Genomic DNA, 17,833 nt, shown 5'->3' with positions numbered 1-17,833 from the left:
TGAATGTCATGATTATATTGTGTATCTGATTGTGCGTAACTAACAGGGATCTGTACTTCACATTGTTCATCTGTGTTCTTTTGTTGTGTGTTGAATGTCATGATTATATTGTGTATCTGATTGTGCGTAACTATGAGGGATCTGTACCTCAGATTGTTCATCTCGGTTCTTATATAGTGCGTTGAATGTCATGATTATATTGTGTATCTGATTGTGCGTAACTATGAGGGATCTGTACCTCAGATTGTTCATCTCGGTTCTTATATAGTGCGTTGAATGTCATGATTATATTGTGTATCTGATTGTGCGTAACTAACAGGGATCTGTACTTCACATTGTTCATCTGTGTTCTTTTGTTGTGCGTTGAATGTCATGATTATATTGTGTATCTGATTGTGCGTAACTAACAGGGATCTGTACTTCACATTGTTCATCTGTGTTCTTTTATAGTGCGTTGAATGTCATGATTATATTGTGTATCTGATTGTGCGTAACTAACAGGGATCTGTACTTCACATTGTTCAACTGTGTTCTTTTTTTGTGCGTTGAATGTGATGATTATATTGTGTATCTGATTGTGCGTAACTAACAGGGATCTGTACCTCTGATTGTTCATCTGTGTTCTTTAATAGTGCGTTGAATGTCATGATTAGATTGTGTAACTGATTGTGTACAGCTGTAAACCTTCACACATTGGATTGAAACGACTTTTAAATGATCTCCATTTGACCGTATTTATCTACCAAAACGTTACAGTGGGCAACTTGTGTTTTATAATTGTAAAGAATTTTGCCCTTAAGAACACCAAAAATAAATCAGTTTGTTAAAGGAATCATTTACTCACACACAAAAATCTGTCATTTATTTACTGTAAGGATGTTAGTTAAGACATCTAAATGTATAACAACGAATGAATGGAGAATGACAACGAAAAAACAAACAAAATGTTTTTTTCCAGGATTTATAATGCCCAAAAACTACACATATTTGGCATCTATGAAGTACAAACTCACCAGTCAAGAAATGTAGGAAAATTAACCCATCTTCACTTTGGATGCAATAGGCCATTATTTGACATTTCAAATATCAAAGGAAAATGTGTTAATCTAGTGAACATAAGTCTGTTTTATCTTCTAATAAACATTAATCATTATCCTGATTTATTACTCTGCATGTCACAGTGGTGTAACTTTCTTCAGAAAAAATTATAATACTTGGATTGTACCAGTAGGAGGCACACTTGAGCAATTAATGTGACTTACTTTCTGCGACTCCCTTGCTCACAAAAAAGTCTTCTGCCTGATTTATATAAAAAATGTGAACAGGGAAAACCCACAGGCACAACTGACAAAACCTTATCTAATCCTTGCATGATTGTTGCAATATATCTGGTAAACAAATCTCTCGGTCTTTAACATGCTGACAACCTTTTGAGACATGAATCAAAAAGAACCCATGCGATACCACACTGACAGCAGATGAGGGAGTAAAAAAACATTATTCAAATATTAACATCACTATAAACAGTGTTTTGATGAATACAAATTACAAAAAACTTTAGCTGTGCTAACCCCTTACCATCATACCATCTGAAGCATGAAATATGCAACAAACCCATGTGGTTGATGTGAAATTTCAAAACAATAGTAGTGGAACATCGGACAACGATGCGAGAAAGATGACATACTTTGAATCAGACCGTTTCTGTAAGGCAGTAGATTAGTCAGAGTTAACGGATCAATGAAAACCTGTGTGTTTACTCTGAAATCTCTTGAACTAAATATCAAGTCCGTAATGAGTTCATACACAGTTACACCTTTACACAATTCTGAGGGAACACAAAGTTCAAGTCATCTCCTGCTGCGTACACCGTTTACAAATGAATAACATTCTGGATTTTCAAACACAATATGACCAAACGTTCTTAAGGCTTGAAGTTTTTTCTTTAACTAAATCGCAGGAAACTTCACTCATGCATTTCCCGAGGTCATGCCGGATTAAAAAAATCCATGACCAGAAAACGTGCTCCAAATTGCAGCTTGTAAGGAAGGACACACCAGCAGGTGATGCAAGCGAAAGGTTGGCTTGGAACAGTTTTGATTCTTCTGCGACCAGCCACAAGCTTAAAAAAACAGGCAGTTACATCACACTCTGAAGCTCTCTCCTTTTCCATCGATGTGTCGAAGGCGCAGGTAGACGTCCGTGCCGATGCCCTGCATCGACTGGATGGTCAAGGAACCTCCCAAGTACTCTGCATATGCTCGAGATGTGGGAAGACCAAAGCCAAACCTGAAGATTACAAATGACATAACACATTATCACTGTTCAACAAGAATGCGAAAAACTCTATGATGGCAAAAAAAGCGAGACGTGTCATTCATAAAGTACTTTATTCGATACCCAAATAGTCCATCAAAATCAGATGTGTTGAGTCTCCTGTGTGCTGCACCTGAGAAGCACTTTCAGTTACACAGAGCTGCTGCCAATGAGCCGATCCAAAAGGTAAATTGTAAAAGGAAGTCGTCTATGAGTTCGGTAAACATCAAAGCAGTTTGGTCCACTAAAACTGTGCTTTGAACTGCAACCAAGTGGGGCACTGTGACCCAGTGCTCCAAAACCTTCCAGATCAAACGGGTTAAAACTGGATCTGTACACCCTTTTAACTACAATACTGATCTTGCGAGAATCCATATCATCTGCTTCATGTACATATCTTTAAAAAGGTGTACATATTTTCAATGTGAGAAGGTGAAAAGCTAAAAGGGTAAAGTGATCCAAAATGATGTCAATCATTTCCATCAAAATAATGGAGAATTAAATCTTTGCACTACAATCTGTGAATCCTGCCCTAGTAAATCAATCTATTCTTTAATTGATCTTGTGCTACATAGGACAATTCTAGCATCATGGATGTGACATTTGCTGTCAAAACATGTAATACAGACTCAGATAATCTCTTTAATGGCAATAAATTGAGCAATGCGATTATATTTTTATAAGTCCAGACACCATAAATATCTGTCTATACCTAAGGTTTTCTAAGATGAGGGAAATATACAGTACATTAAATATATGATTTACATTATGGACGTAAAAAAAAAACTTCATGGACAGTTATGGAGGTGACAATTCTGAAAGCGACACTTACCCGACCATGGAAAATTTAACTTTAAGAGAGACCTCATGTGGGTATTTAAACCAGCAAATGTTGAGTTTTTTTGTATAAACCTACCCATGCATGGGTCCAGACTGAGGACCGCTGTTGGTTATGTTGTTGAAAAGATTGTTCATGCGGGGATCCTGTGTACTCTGTTCGGCTGTGCTGAAATGATAATCCGTCACCTTTTCCAAAATGCTGTGAGGAATGCCACCACCACGGTCTGAGATCCTGTAAAATCATTTAAACATCACATTGCATTTAAACTGGGTTCATGTTCAATTATTCAAAAGAGGTTGTGCCTAACCCTTGAAAACAGGGCAAAACCAAAACAATTTTTTTTAAATCTCGAATAATGCAACTGCGCCGTGACACCGGCGAATAAAGCCTTTAAAATGTGTAAGCTTTAAAATGGAAAATAAATGTACACAGAGAGGGGACTCTGCCTCATCTGACAAGACTACAACATGCCAGACAAACAGTCATATGAAGAATCCTCTGAGCTTTATGCTGTTAACAAGGAGATTTGTTTACAGTAAAACAAACATTGTGCAGATGCCTAAAACCTTTCTCTGTACTAAGCAAATTTACAATTTCACCCACCTGACAGCTGAGTGTGCACTGTGAAATAATGGACTGCACTCTGTATGATAAGGTCTTTGTGTAAACGCAAACATCTTAAAGCACTAAAAGTAACTACAGCTGCTAATGTTTCAAATCTCATCGTGTTTGGAATCGGAGCATGAAACTCTTTTAAAGGCGGCTGACACAGTGCAAAGATGATATCACGTTTTTTTTTTTTGCTTCTTTGCAATAAATCAATATTATTAGTCACCCTTCATGTTTTCACTGGGTTTTGTAAATACCTAAACAATAAAAAGTATTCTAAAGTGCTGATTCTAAACCGTCCGAAAGCCATATCTCTACATTTAATCAATTTAGTGATGGCATAGATGTGATCATTGAAACTATTTAGGAATAATTAAAACACCAGGCCAAAAAAATTAGAGAGTGCAGCATTGTACGTTTACACGATGAAATACGGAAGTTGTTCCTTTCACGTACACAAGACAGTGTTAACAAAACGACCTTCATTTACATGGATCTAGGAAAAGGAGTAAAAACACTGTATTATGCATGCCAGGTCAGTGGATGGCGCTGTTCCGCTATAAACAACCACTATGTTCCTGCGCACATACGCATACCATTATTAAGATAAAATCGCTTATATTACACTTTGTCGGCATGTATGTGCGTTTAAAGTTTGTGTATATAAATACTCCGCTGGTGTTAGTGGTGCAGTAAATATATTTTTTGCTGGAGGGAATCCCCGCTTTGATCTTCCTCTCTACTTTGTTTACCGGAGTTGAATCGAAAACAATGTTTAGAGTGAGGATTATATGTTAGGGGAGGGGTTAGGATTAGCCATCGGACAGCGTGTTTTTGAAGGGGGTGCATAATCTGGCAGGGAGTGCGTTTTTTCGGCACAACACCGGCTCCATCCTTGCTGGCAACTATAATTCGATGGACCCACACTATTTGTTTTACCCGCCCAGTCCTGCCTGCTGCAAAAAGGTAAACCCGCCCGCTCCCGCGAGATTTGCGTTGGATCCCATGTGATCCCACCCCCAATGCAATCCTCCAGCGTGGTGGACGCCATTAGTGTTTGGGGAATACTCTTGCATGCCTACAGACTGAACACTAAAGTTTGCGATTCCAGTCCTCCAAAACGCCGTTGTCGTGTAAATGAACCGCCAAAACCCATCAAATGTTTTTTCCGTTTTTAGTTGAAAGCGGTCTCGTTTAGACAGCCTCCAAGTGCTCCTGTTTAATGCAGTCAATGCATCGCCTAACAGACTCACCTGATGACAAAGTCTGTGTCATTGTTGGCGATGGTGACCCCCACATCAGGCAGATTGTAAGGGGTGTCCAAGTGACTCTCCATGGTGGCCCTGTTAAGAACCAGAAAACATATTTTAGAAATGTAAATCAACAAAATAAAGAAGTCTTAAACTAAACAATGAAAGCGCTCCAACAACTGATAAACCCCGGGAGTATAAACAGAGCCTCAAGAGCAATTTCCCAGTAACATAAATGTGGAAAAATGTAATGTCAGAGGAATCTTAATAAGGATGTGACGAGTGTCACAGTCTATGTCTTGGGTCAATCTCAGAACCGTGTCTGTGGTGGTTTAAAGCCAACGGTGACCTGATCTTCCACCAGGAACACACTGTTCTCATCTGACCAACTCAAGGCATCTACCACCTGTCTAACTACAAAAAGAACAGCAGTGAATCAAATTCAATACCAGTTTGTTTGTTTAGGGTGCATCTGTCCAATGGAGTCGATTACAACAGAAAATCATTCCTGCCATTCATCAGTTTGTAAAAACAAACAGAAATCACGTCTACAGGAATAAAAGCCGTGTTACCACTGTGATTCCTGTGGGTGGATTTAGATTCACATAAACAGTATTTCACAGAGTCACAAAGCGTACCTTTCCAATGTGTATATATTGTGACAATATTATGACCTGCTCTTTCTCTGCTAATGTTACGTTCTCTTGAAGAGAGAACAGTGTTGTTTATGTAGACTCAAAAGAGAGAAAAGGCACAAGTATAAAATGTAATGATTATGTTTTAGTTGATTTTTTCAACAATCTATTCTTATTCCTTCAGGAAAATTAAGTTGTGTGGTCGCGATCCACTTCCTTTGTAACCACTTCCAACGACATAAACAATACAATCTTCACTTCGGTTCTGAAGAATTAAAAATCCAAGGGATGTTTCCAACAACATGAGGGAGCATAAACGATGTTTGTGTTTTGACTAAAAGAACCCTTTGATTATAGGACTCTGGATAGTTTTAGTAAGTGTCGTACTAAAATGGAGATATACATCATATAAAAGGTTCAGGTATACGAACAACTAAACAAGCTGCTTACTGAGAAAAGGTCGTTTTCCTGTAATATTTTGAGGTAGGTACAAAACGCTTATCAGCACATAGCTTTTCATTTCTTGCCCCTAGTGTATAAAACCTGTTCTATACCATTAAAGCTGTAGATCATGAAGACATTTGACAGGCACCCAATGTGAGCAACAACAGACGGGTGATCTGATCGTGGCCAAGAGAGCCACAAAAGATGGACAATTCTGCAATGGGATTTTTTTGTCATCAAAAATGCACAAAACTAAATAGGTTCATATCAACAAATACTTGAAAAATGTCTTCGTAAAAATATGTATGACCTAGTTCAGTCATGAAATTCTGGAGATTCCAGCGGAGTTGCTAGTTCTGCATTCCACCAGCCAATCAGCTTGCACATCTTCATTACTCAAACCGACTGGTTTTCAGATAATTCAATCCTCCATTCAATCTCTACATTTACATCGTTTTAGTAGCATGCTATGAAAACTAACAATTACCCACCTCCATCCCCAGGCTCCATCTGTCTAGATCTGTTTATGCAATATCGTGCCTAACATTGCACCAGAATTCACTCGCATTCTCACTGCAGCATGTGTGTATTATAACTAGCAAGATTTCACTCCAGCTCTGTAACAGCAGTAGCAGCATACTGTCATTACCATTAACACACATTTTTCTGATCTGTTTTCGTGAATCAGCAATTTGTTTATGAATGTATATTTATATATATGTTAATAATAACCACTCAAGCCACTGCAAAGTACACTGTTTAAATGGGGTCTAAAACCTCACATGATAAAATCATATCAGGAAAAATAAATGTACTTTACATAACTCATTACATCAGCTTTATTCTGGTGACGGATGCAATGCATGCATTTTGTGTGCTTGATGGTTTGGTGTCAAGTTATTAAACAACCCTTAATACATTTTGCCCATTGTTGGCACGCCCGCAACATAATACACAACCAGGAAAGGACAGCCAATAATGTATTTTTTATGACACAGTCACAATGGAAAGTCCTTCATGCACTGACAGATGGACAAAATTAAACACATATCTGGGTCAAAGTTGATACAGCAACATTCACAATACCATCAACTGGGATTGGTTTACTGCTGTCTGTATGACCTTTATGATATAAAACTAGCGATGGTTTAAACGCTAAAAACCATCACTGCAAGATGAAAAAAGTTTAGATATCATATTAAAAGAGGCTTGTGCATTTTTAAACAGATCTATATATGTCTGGTCAGTTACCTCATTGAGTTCTTAAGCAGCTCGGGCAGAATGTAATCCAAAGGCAGAGGAATGAAGGGAAACCGGGCCGCGACATGACCGTTGATTCGCACACGTGGAGAGTTCCCATACTGATGTTCACAAAGCCGCCTTTGAAAACAGAGAAATAAAAGACACATTTTATTCTCGTGTTCGATCCAGTACCTCATCGATGGTTCCCTTGAGTGAAAGCCTATGCATTTTTCCTATAGACTTTGAAAGATCGCAGTTAAATAAGCTCTGTGATTAACAAAGGTTTATGCTGTTTACACGTTTTGTCTATCCAGATAATCTTTAGAAATGAACACAACATTTGTTACTTTTGAAGCGGAAATACAATCGGCAGAAGTAAAAAGCTAACACGATGCTATAAACAAACTACACTTAAAGTCGCTCGATATCAACGTCACCACCACCAAGCCTCCGACAACTCTTTCACACTTTTGTTAAAGATGTGTTCCCTGGTACGCAATTACTCTGTGAATGAATCTGCATCTAAGTTTTAAGAGATCTCTGCCAATGTTGCATTATTTTTGAGCCTTATATGCGTGATGATGTCTAAAGGCCACGCCAAAGAACATAAAAACCACGGTTGCTTAAAGCGATTAAGACACAATAAGGCCCGATTCACATTTTGCATCTTTTTGCGTCGCAAATAGGAGGCGACGCAGTCACGACACGCTGTTTTTTCAGGTTCACCATCACCGCATTGAGATGAAAAACACTCTACTTTTCAGAAAGCCACAAGGGCACCGCCGGTCATGTGACAAGAACCAACCTGCCAATATAGACAACCTCAATGAAGATGGAGACACAGATGATCACTGCATAACTAAATCTAGTAGCACATATTGCACGTTTTTTTTTTTGTGCATACAATCCATATATCCTTTGTTTAAACCTCCTCGTCTCAATGGCTATCGTGGCCCATGGTTGCTTAGCAACGGCAGACGCCAGAAGAACGCAAAGTTCAGGCACGTTGGGGGGAAAAAAGGAGAAAGCAGTGCAGCTCGCATTTTCTGCACGGTTTTATACGTGAAATGTCGGCCTAAGGCTTCCAAAAATCACAAGCGGGTTATAACTGGCGTGTTTTATGTCATAAGAAAACATGAAAATATTAGAAGTTTTGTTTACCAAAAACCCAATAAAAACACACATAGACTTTGGAGCTACGGAACCGTAAGTCCTAAAATACGAACTCACTTCTAGGTTTCGCATTCAAAAATACATCATCTCCACCAACTTGCTATGGGCTGCTGAAATGTTTATTCATAACGTTTAAAGCCATTTTATATATAATTTGACACCAATTAATTAGAGCGTCTGGTTTTTATCCAGCCATGTTCATATTACCAAGGCCCAACAAAGACCTCTGTAGACAGCAGACTTTGATCATGCATCCGTGAAGTTAAAAAATACAGTTCTGAATATTTTACATGTAAAAGTAAACACTGGGATCAAAATGTTCCTCAATTACACAAGTCTGACCTTACTGTGATGAAGTAGAGCATTTTACAGTATCTAAAGTCTTCTCAATCCTCTATGAACACATATATTTCGCTTTTTTCACAATCATCTTTTAATAACAAATTAGTAAAATAAGGAGAAAGCTGATCCTAGATAGAGTAAGAATTGCGATGCTCTGTGAACGGCATTAGTGGGATAAAAGAAAAGCTAGAAAACATACTGCAGTAGTGTAAGAGACAGAAGACACAACAATCCACGAGTATTTAACAAACGCACATTCCTCAAGGGCTGTGGCATGAATCTTGTGACACATACTGTACACAGCAAACACTCTGACCTGATTACAGTCACAAAGGCAGAAATCTCAGAGAAAAGACTCTAAACAGAAGCTTTAAACATTGAATGAGATTTTACTTATAATAAAGACCAAAATGATGGGATAATGCAGTTGATCTCTTATGACAAGACCATTTGTGACTTCCTCTTGTCTGTAGTCTGAGGTGGTTCTTTTAAGATCAGTCAACAAAAGGGGTTATTTGTGAGGTGGGGTTTAACAACACATAATAAGTGTGTTCTACTTTTGGCGGATATCCATGCATCAGAAACTTTGCATTCAACTTTGTATAACGGATAATATTCTATCTTTTGAATTATTTGTGGATACTGATTTTTGTGACACGAATGCTATTCCACAGTAGCAAACCATTCAAAAACAATTACACATGTCATTCCTTACGACAAACAAATCCCAACTGTTTAAACATTCAAATCATGTAGCTCATGAGATAAATACACGTTTTGCACCTGCAAAGCAAATGTTAGACACAAGGTCTAAAATATTCTTTAAAACTTATCTTTGTAAATCACAAACAAATGAATAATCTGGGCTTTGACCTTTACTCTTGGCAAAAACAAACAAACTGCCATCAGCAAAGCTGAATTTCCTGATAAAGCCAATCGACCTTTTCAAAGACACCTTAAAATTATCTTTAGCACTCACATATGCAAACAGAAGGCGGATGCGAGGCAGATGGCAAACAAATACTCACTGAGCAAAATCCACCCACTTCTCGATGATCTTTTTCGGTGAAAGGCGTCGGCATATGATCCCAACAAAGTCAGGCTGAAATAGTAAATAGCATGTTTTGTTAAGACATATTATCATACTTGTAGATTCACGCACAAAGATAGTGGTTTCTTGTTGAAAATCTGACTGTTCAAAATATTTTTTGTCAAGAAGTACAATGCAATTACATGCATTAGGAAAAAAAAAAGAACGGTCTCGTATTGTGTGCATTCAGGCAACGAAACATAAAAAAATCTTCCTGTACCAAAACATTTCAGACCAATTACAACACGCTAGTTTAACCTCAGTGGGTTCACAGTGGTGTGGCATTATATATAACCTTAATATTCATATCGCATGCGAGTCATAGGAGAATATTGGTGGCCCACTTGGCTATCTGTACGAGACGCTTGTGTCATTGGGCTCAAGTCGAGGTTAGAAGACTGCATTACTATCATTCTAGTGAGGTCCATGTGTTCATGGGTATGTTAAAGTGGTCCTGCAAAGTTTCCTAGTACTGAAAGTGACCTATTAGTCAGATATGGTGACCCATACCCGAAATGTGACATCTGCATTTAACCCATCTAGAGAGTAGTGAACACATGCACAGCAAGTGGTGATCACATGTACACCCGGTGCAGTGATCAGCTATCACTGCAGCGTCCGGGGAGCAAGTAGGGGTAAGGTGCCTTGCTCAAGGGCACCTCAGTCGTTACCCGCCGGCCCTGAGAATCGAACCAGCAACCTTCTGGTTAGAGTCCAACTCTCTAACCATTAGGCCACTACTGCCCCCTTAGGGTAGTAGGTCTAAGTCTTCAAAACTCTTCAAAGCAAACCTTCTGTGTGGCTTACAATTGGAACCCATTTAAAATATCTATTTCTTAATTATTGGAAACATGAGTGCCACTGAAAAAAAGAGCAAAAGCAATGTGCAAGAGACGTACATTATCCTCATGCAGGGCGATGTGGTGTGTGGCCAGCATGCGAATGCCAAGACGAGACGTCAGCGTTGTGTCCAAGAAATTACGAACCAGTGTCTCATCCTAAACACAGAAAACAAACACATCCAAGTGAGGATACAGCTGATGTGTACACCGCTAATAAATACAGCATTGCTTTAATAATTCAAAAGATAAATAACGCACAAATTAAATGGACTGCAAGTCACTTTGGATAATACATCTGCCAAGCACATAAATGTAAACCAGATCAGACTGACTTGAAGAGTAAGTAGCATTAGATCATGAAAGTTACATTTCATCCAGTGTGTTATGTTGCCGTGTTTGAAAGTAAGCAGTCTGCCAAGTTGTAAATCCGAATGTGAATGAGTAACAAGACGTGTCTCTAACCGCCGCGTATCTACATCACTAGACATCTCCTCCTCCAAAACACTGTCACTCGTTTGTGATGCGTGTGCCGTCTAAAACCTGTGTTCTACATTGTGAAACTAAGTGCGTCTTATTTACACTCCCAAAGGAAGAACTTCTGAGGAAACAATGGTTACAATTCATTTTCAAATGACACCAAAGAAGTATAACCCCAGGGTTTTACTGTGCGCGTGTCATTTCACCAAAGATTGCTTCAACAATCATGGCACGTTCACTGCAGGATATCCTTGAAAGGGGGAAATATTAACCTTATTTGGACCTGTTAGCTCCACCGAATCACAACCTGTAAGCGTGACTTTTTTTCCTGAACTTCAAGAAATATTTGTGTACTTTATGTCTGTGTTTAGCTACTGCATATAACGCTAACGCTAACATGTACCGTTATTTCTGGGGAATTACAGTTTGTATATCTATCTATGAACTCTGCTAATTTAGGTGTTCAATCTATTATCGTCTATCTACAATCTACTATCGTCTTTGGATGTTTCTTTGTCAGACTCGGGCTCAAACTGGTAAGGTAAAATCCCCGCCATCTCTATCTATGAATTGTATATAATATATAAACTGTTAACCGTAATTTACCAATGATGGCAGGCGTTCCATTTGCGACACATGATGAACGCTGTAACAAGTTCAAGGAATGGGAAGGAGGCGGTCACAGACGAACGTTCAACAACTTTTAATAAAAATTAAACAAACCACAAAACGAAAATAAAATAAAACGCCAGCAACTCCCGCACTGTCGACCACATAAACATAATAAAACATAACATAAAATCTAGGCCTGGTCCTCTCTCGTCGTACACTCTGGTCGCTCGTCCTTTTATGCTTCCGATCTCCTCCAAAGAGATGCGATACCCGTGCAACACAGCTGACACTCAATATCCTCACTCGCGTCATTCCCTCAGGGCTCTCGTCCCGCCTTACTCGATACAAACGTATTTGACCAATCACAGCAGACTACACCATCGGACCAATCACATGACAATAGGCTAGCGGATAGGAGGGGATCATACAGATGAATCGCGAAACGAATCATTCGAGAGTCAGTCAAGAAGTAAGGTAAGAATAATTACCTATTATTATGACATAATAGTGTTTTTAAACCTTTTATGTACATAAACTTGTTGTTGGACAATTCATTCACCAAATAAGAACCTTAAAAATAATATGTTAATCTTTAAGATTAAAACATAAAAAAATTATGAAACATCAATTATAACTGGACAGTGGCACAAGAACTAAAAACTACAATTATCCAGTTTTTTTAAGATTTTAAGATAGAGCAAGGTTAGGTTCCCTAGGGTTCTTGGAATCTTACCACAATGTGTTTACGACATTCCCTGAATCCCTCAGCTAACATGGTTACGACATCTTTGTGGTCGTCAAGAAGCTGTTTAACAAGCTTACAATAACGAGCTTCAGTCTCCAGGTCTTTTATCTGAAAAACAACAGTAGGACAGAAAGTTCATAACAGACTTTCATTCAGTACAGTAAGCCGAACAGAAATCATTTTAGTGAACCAAATCATTCTACAGCAAATTACCAAAAAACTGAAGCAAGAGCAACAACTCGCATCAGCAGTTATCATTTGCATCAAATAGCAGATATTATGAAACACAGGGAGTTAACATTTTTGCTCAGAAACAAAACAGAAATGAAACCTCATGTGAGCTGTACACTTTACTCATGAAGCAACACTTTACACAGTCAGTCAACAAAGCATTACATGTCATTCTTAAGATACGCTACCGCCACATAATCTACTAAAGATGCTTGATTGGTGAAAGCTCATAGGACTTTCTCTTTAGAAAAGAAATTACTTGATAGTGAATGTTGTGCATGAATTAATACAGAGAGGTCTATACTCACGGCTGGGAAGTCACTCAGGATGTGGTAGGCTCTGATATACAGCTCGTGCTGGGCAAAGAGAAAAACAAAGAATAGGGTTAATACAGGGGTGACAAATCTGCTCTGGTGCTGTTCCAAGAAGCACCGCTCCGAGAAATCTGTGTGCCTCATCACTTTCCCAGAATTCCATCCCAGGCCCCTCATCAACCCTCCAAGAGCACATGGCTTGAATTCCTTATGGATTCTAGGAACAAATGCCAAAAAGAGAAAAGGGAAATTGGAATATGCCTACATGTGCTGTAGTTATTGGTCATCAGTCTTATAAATTGACTCTAAAGATGTAGGGCTCTATTATACACTCGGCCTAATGCAGCACCAGGCGTGAAGTGTTTTTTGCTAGTTTTCATTTTCACATTTTCAAATCCTGCGCCATGTCTAAATAGCAAATGCATTGCACCCATTTTTGCGCCCATGGGCATGCCAGTCAGAAAACAAGGTGGGTTCAGGCGCATTGTTGGCACGTTACTATTTTGAGGCAATTGAAACAGACTGTGCCATTGACCGACTGCAACCTGGTCTTAAGTCAACTGGGCAATATTTTTTGTTATTTATAGAACGCGTTTGTAATATGCACCTTTAGGCGGGTTAACAGCGCACGTATATTGTGCTTATTACACAGAGAGGGACGCGCAGCAGCACAAATCCCCTATGTGCACTTGCGCCTTGCGATTTAAACCATGCGCTTAGATCATTCAAATAGTGCTCTTATTATACAGGAAAATAAAATGCCTGATAACATTATAAAGTTTATATGAAGTGCAATGAATGACAGATAAGTTTTGATGGCACAGCAGTTACAGAACATGTTCTGATGGGAACTACCATAGTCATTCTTCCTCAAGAACAACATGAGACAGATGTGGGTAAAAGTTCACAAGAGAAGAATAACAGAAGGAAGAAAACAAGCTGAGAGAGGGAGGGACTATACATTCTCCCTCCCTTTTTATGCTTTCATTTTGCCCATCCGTGTACTGACACAGACCATAACTGTATGTTTTGAAGGAAGGAATAAAAGAAACAGAAAGAGTATTAATTTATGGTTTACCATATACACTACCAGTCAAAAGTTTAAACACATGTTTTTGTTTTCAGGAAACTTAAAAACCTTGGGTGTACTCCAGAAAGCAGGGTTAACTTACCATCCGCTAAACCCTGAACTCTGGGTTGATTAACCAAAACCTTGCTTACTCGGCTAATGTCAGTTCCATAACACCTGAGAAGAGTTAGTTTGATCCACCTCCCGAATGATACCCAGAGTTAACGTGCGCTCAAAGAAACAACATGAAGACATTGTCAATGGATCACAGATTTCAGGAGTTACCATGGAAACAGCCGGGAAGCTTAAAGTTTTTGACTGTAAAACAATGTTATAAATCAGAGGTCTTTTTTCCACAGAAGACTCAAATCTGTGTATAAAGTGCAGAATAAAAATCGTAAAATTTAATTAAGGTATGTGTTTATAAAACTATAAACGCTATAAATTAATTATTTAATTAAGTATATAAGTATTTTAAATATATGCAGTATTTTCATACTTTAATATTTACTCATCATGGCTATCCTTGTTACATAAAGTGTACATTTCTTGAGATGTTCGTTTCTGTTATTTTAACGTGTCCATGGTGTTTAACCTAAATTGTTTTATATATATATATGTATTTAATCACATATAAAAAGTATAAAACCTCTTTTTTGATCCTTCTCTGTTTGTTCCTTAAAAAAAAAAAACGACCTTTATTTGGTAGATACAGACTTTGCCTTGAATCAGCATTATTTGCAACAGTTGCTGATGTAGTCGTATTAATGGAGACGCTTTTAATTCTAGAAACAACTACATTGGATTTTCTAAAGTGTTAGGCCCAGTCAAACATAATAATCATGTAGTCTTTATATATCCCTTTCAAACACACATACATTTAGTTGCTTTTTACTTTGCTTGCTAAATGGCCAAGGTTTCTCAAATGTTAAAAGAGGTGGAAACAGCCTATCCTGAAAGGCTAATTGTAATTTGGAGAAAGGCCTTTCAATACTAAACTGTAGGAGGAGGCTGAGGATCAGAAAGTCATTTTTAAGTACCACATTCATTATGAAAATCTTAAGTAAAATTTTGTATGTGTTCTTTATGTAAATGGTTATGAAATTATAATAGGAATTTAAATATGTGAACAGTATGCCATAGGTGATCTCATGGGGGTCACCTAATAAAGCCTTGGAAACCTGCCACCCTGGGATTCGAACTTGCAACCTTTGCGTTTTAAATCTGTCTCTCTAACCATAAGCAATGCATCAATATTGCATAATAAGTGGACAAGAGTAATTATATGCAATGGAGTTAAAATACTTCACTATTAACATCCATTAACTCGTGGAAATTGTAAGGTGTGTATATTTATCCAGTGATATTTGTAGATGTTTTAATAAACCTAATTCAAAGCGTATACAGTATTTAATATAAATACATAAAGTTAAACAATAACAGCTTACTTTAGTTTATTTAAAGATTATTTCATTTAAAAAGGATAAATAATAAAGTTAGTAAAATAATTAGTTGTGATTGCTGAAAAGCGATGGGTAAGAGTATCGGAAGTGGAACTTAACCAAGAAAGCCACTTGAACAAGAGAGTGTTACAAAACCCCATAAACTAAAGATAACAAAGAGATCCATGAGGGAAGCAGAACTCACAACTTGGAGGACGGTTGGGTTGCAGCCGATAATGAAAGGCAGACTCCGGAAACCCTTGATGCGATGAGCGATGCGGACAGGCAGCTCTTTGTGTAGGTACTTTGCACTGCTCTGCATACCAAAATTATACACAGATACATTAGAATGGAAAATCAACCATGCACTTTTATGGAATGTTGCGATACAGATGCAAAGCAGAACTGACAAACAGCATGAAAACAACTTAAAAGACCTGGAATCTGAGATTGTCAGAAGTGTGTTCTCACCAAAACATGATGACCATCCGGAGATTTCCCTACGTACAACATAGTGGCCGGCGTCAGTCTGACGGAAGGCTGTGAAAAGATCAACAACGCAGAAATCACCATTTGCGCTTCAATGTATGTTATGAAGCAGTATGCGCATTCTGCATTACACCTGTTTTTGCTCCAAGGATGTTAGAAAATTATTGTATTTTAGGTGTGCTGTTTCTTGGTTCAATTATGACAATGTGCACAGTGAACTTATTTAGGACAGAGGGAGCAGCTGTAATTTGGTTTTGATGAGTCACTTAAGTACCTCCTGTGAGATGCTCAAAATAGGATTAGTTACATGAGGATACTGTGCACATGCTCGTTCAGACACCGGCATGACGACACACAAAATTAGACCTGGTAACTACACTATACCTGATGACATTTCAATTCTTAATCTACAACTGTGAGTATAACACACAGTTGTACACTGAATGGTTGGGGCTGTCCTGAAGTCTGGCGTCCTTGGTTTGACCCGAGTGCGCGCAGACCTCGTGCTGCCGACACCTAATACTGTGGGTTTGTCTGGGCATAATGCAAGTCCAAACCAAGACAGATGACACATACCGGCCATTATAAAGTGATTCCTCGGAGATGTTTCAGGATAAAGTAATAATCAACATTTACTCCAAAGCCCATTATATAGGCTTTAAGAGAGAATTTGTCAGAACCCCCATTCCCAATTTCTTAAAATGAACGGAGGCGGTTGTGTTACCAAGATCCTTAAACTAATATATGAACATCTTTAGCTGGGTGCTAACGTTAGCATGAGCCCATTTCTTTATGCTTTACGTCAATGCTGAACGATACATTTGTAACGGATAACGTTACATTTGCGATAGCAATTACTACACACTTCTGTACATACACACACATTTGTCGACCAAAGCCATCTTATGTCAGGAGGCCGAATGTGCACACTGGCATGACATCTCATTACAATCGTAAGGTAAAAAGAGACAAAGGTACACGATACACACTACAAAAGACTGAATTGTGGGCAATGTCAGAAATGTTCTTGAAAAAGAAATTCTAGGATTTTTGGATGACCACGAGACGATTTACATCATTGATGTAAACCAAAGCATGTCATCGACCGCAGAAGAGAACAATACACACAGGGACGTGTATTTGACGCATTTAATGCTAAAACAATGATCACCGACCTTCTCGGCAGATACATCGATGGCAGATTGATTGTAAAATGACGTAACGGTTTTGGACCTCTCCCGAGCCAGTTCGGAGTGACCGGACGTAGACGATGTCGATCGAAGCCTTTTGTTAATGTTGTATTCTCCAGACGACAGCGGAGCGACTGCTTTGGTTGACGGGAACAGAAAGAGCCTGGTCATTATCATCCTGGATCCGCCGCTGCCCAGGAACTCCATGGCCTGGCCTGTCACACGTCCGCGCATTGTTACACTTAACCGACCTATATACCCTAAATAACAAAGATATAAACTCCCTTCACTGCTTTAAATCAACCATTCGTCTGCCTCGCCAGCTAAGCGCGTGATCTTGCTCGTGCACAAAGGCACGTCTCTGGAACCATCGCATCGCTAGACGTAAAACACGAACGGGATGAAAACAGTGCGCACAAATCTCTTGTGGCGTCTATTAGAGGATACGCGTGATCAGCCAATCAGCGACCAGAAGGGGTG

At 38.7% G+C, this 17,833-nt stretch overlaps 1 protein-coding gene across 1 annotated transcript; it reads right to left on the bottom strand.

The window, feature by feature from the left end:
- Positions 1-832: 832 nt before the first annotated feature.
- On the bottom strand, positions 833-17,794 carry bckdk (branched chain ketoacid dehydrogenase kinase). Its single transcript, XM_056744981.1, has 11 exons — positions 17,339-17,794; positions 16,146-16,214; positions 15,880-15,990; positions 13,158-13,205; positions 12,607-12,726; positions 10,842-10,940; positions 9,881-9,954; positions 7,347-7,475; positions 5,020-5,109; positions 3,233-3,388; positions 833-2,289 (listed from the first exon to the last, which is right to left on the bottom strand). The coding sequence occupies exons 1-11, from the start codon at positions 17,585-17,587 to the stop codon at positions 2,145-2,147; spliced, it is 1,290 nt and encodes a 429-aa protein (XP_056600959.1). The 5' UTR covers positions 17,588-17,794; the 3' UTR covers positions 833-2,144.
- Between the last annotated feature and the right edge of the window lie 39 nt (positions 17,795-17,833).

Source organism: Triplophysa dalaica, chromosome 4 (assembly GCF_015846415.1).
Source record: "Triplophysa dalaica isolate WHDGS20190420 chromosome 4, ASM1584641v1, whole genome shotgun sequence".
Taxonomy (NCBI): Eukaryota; Metazoa; Chordata; class Actinopteri; order Cypriniformes; family Nemacheilidae; genus Triplophysa; species Triplophysa dalaica.
The sequence above is the reverse complement of the archived record's forward strand: the minus strand, read 5'-3'. Positions and strand labels throughout refer to the sequence as shown.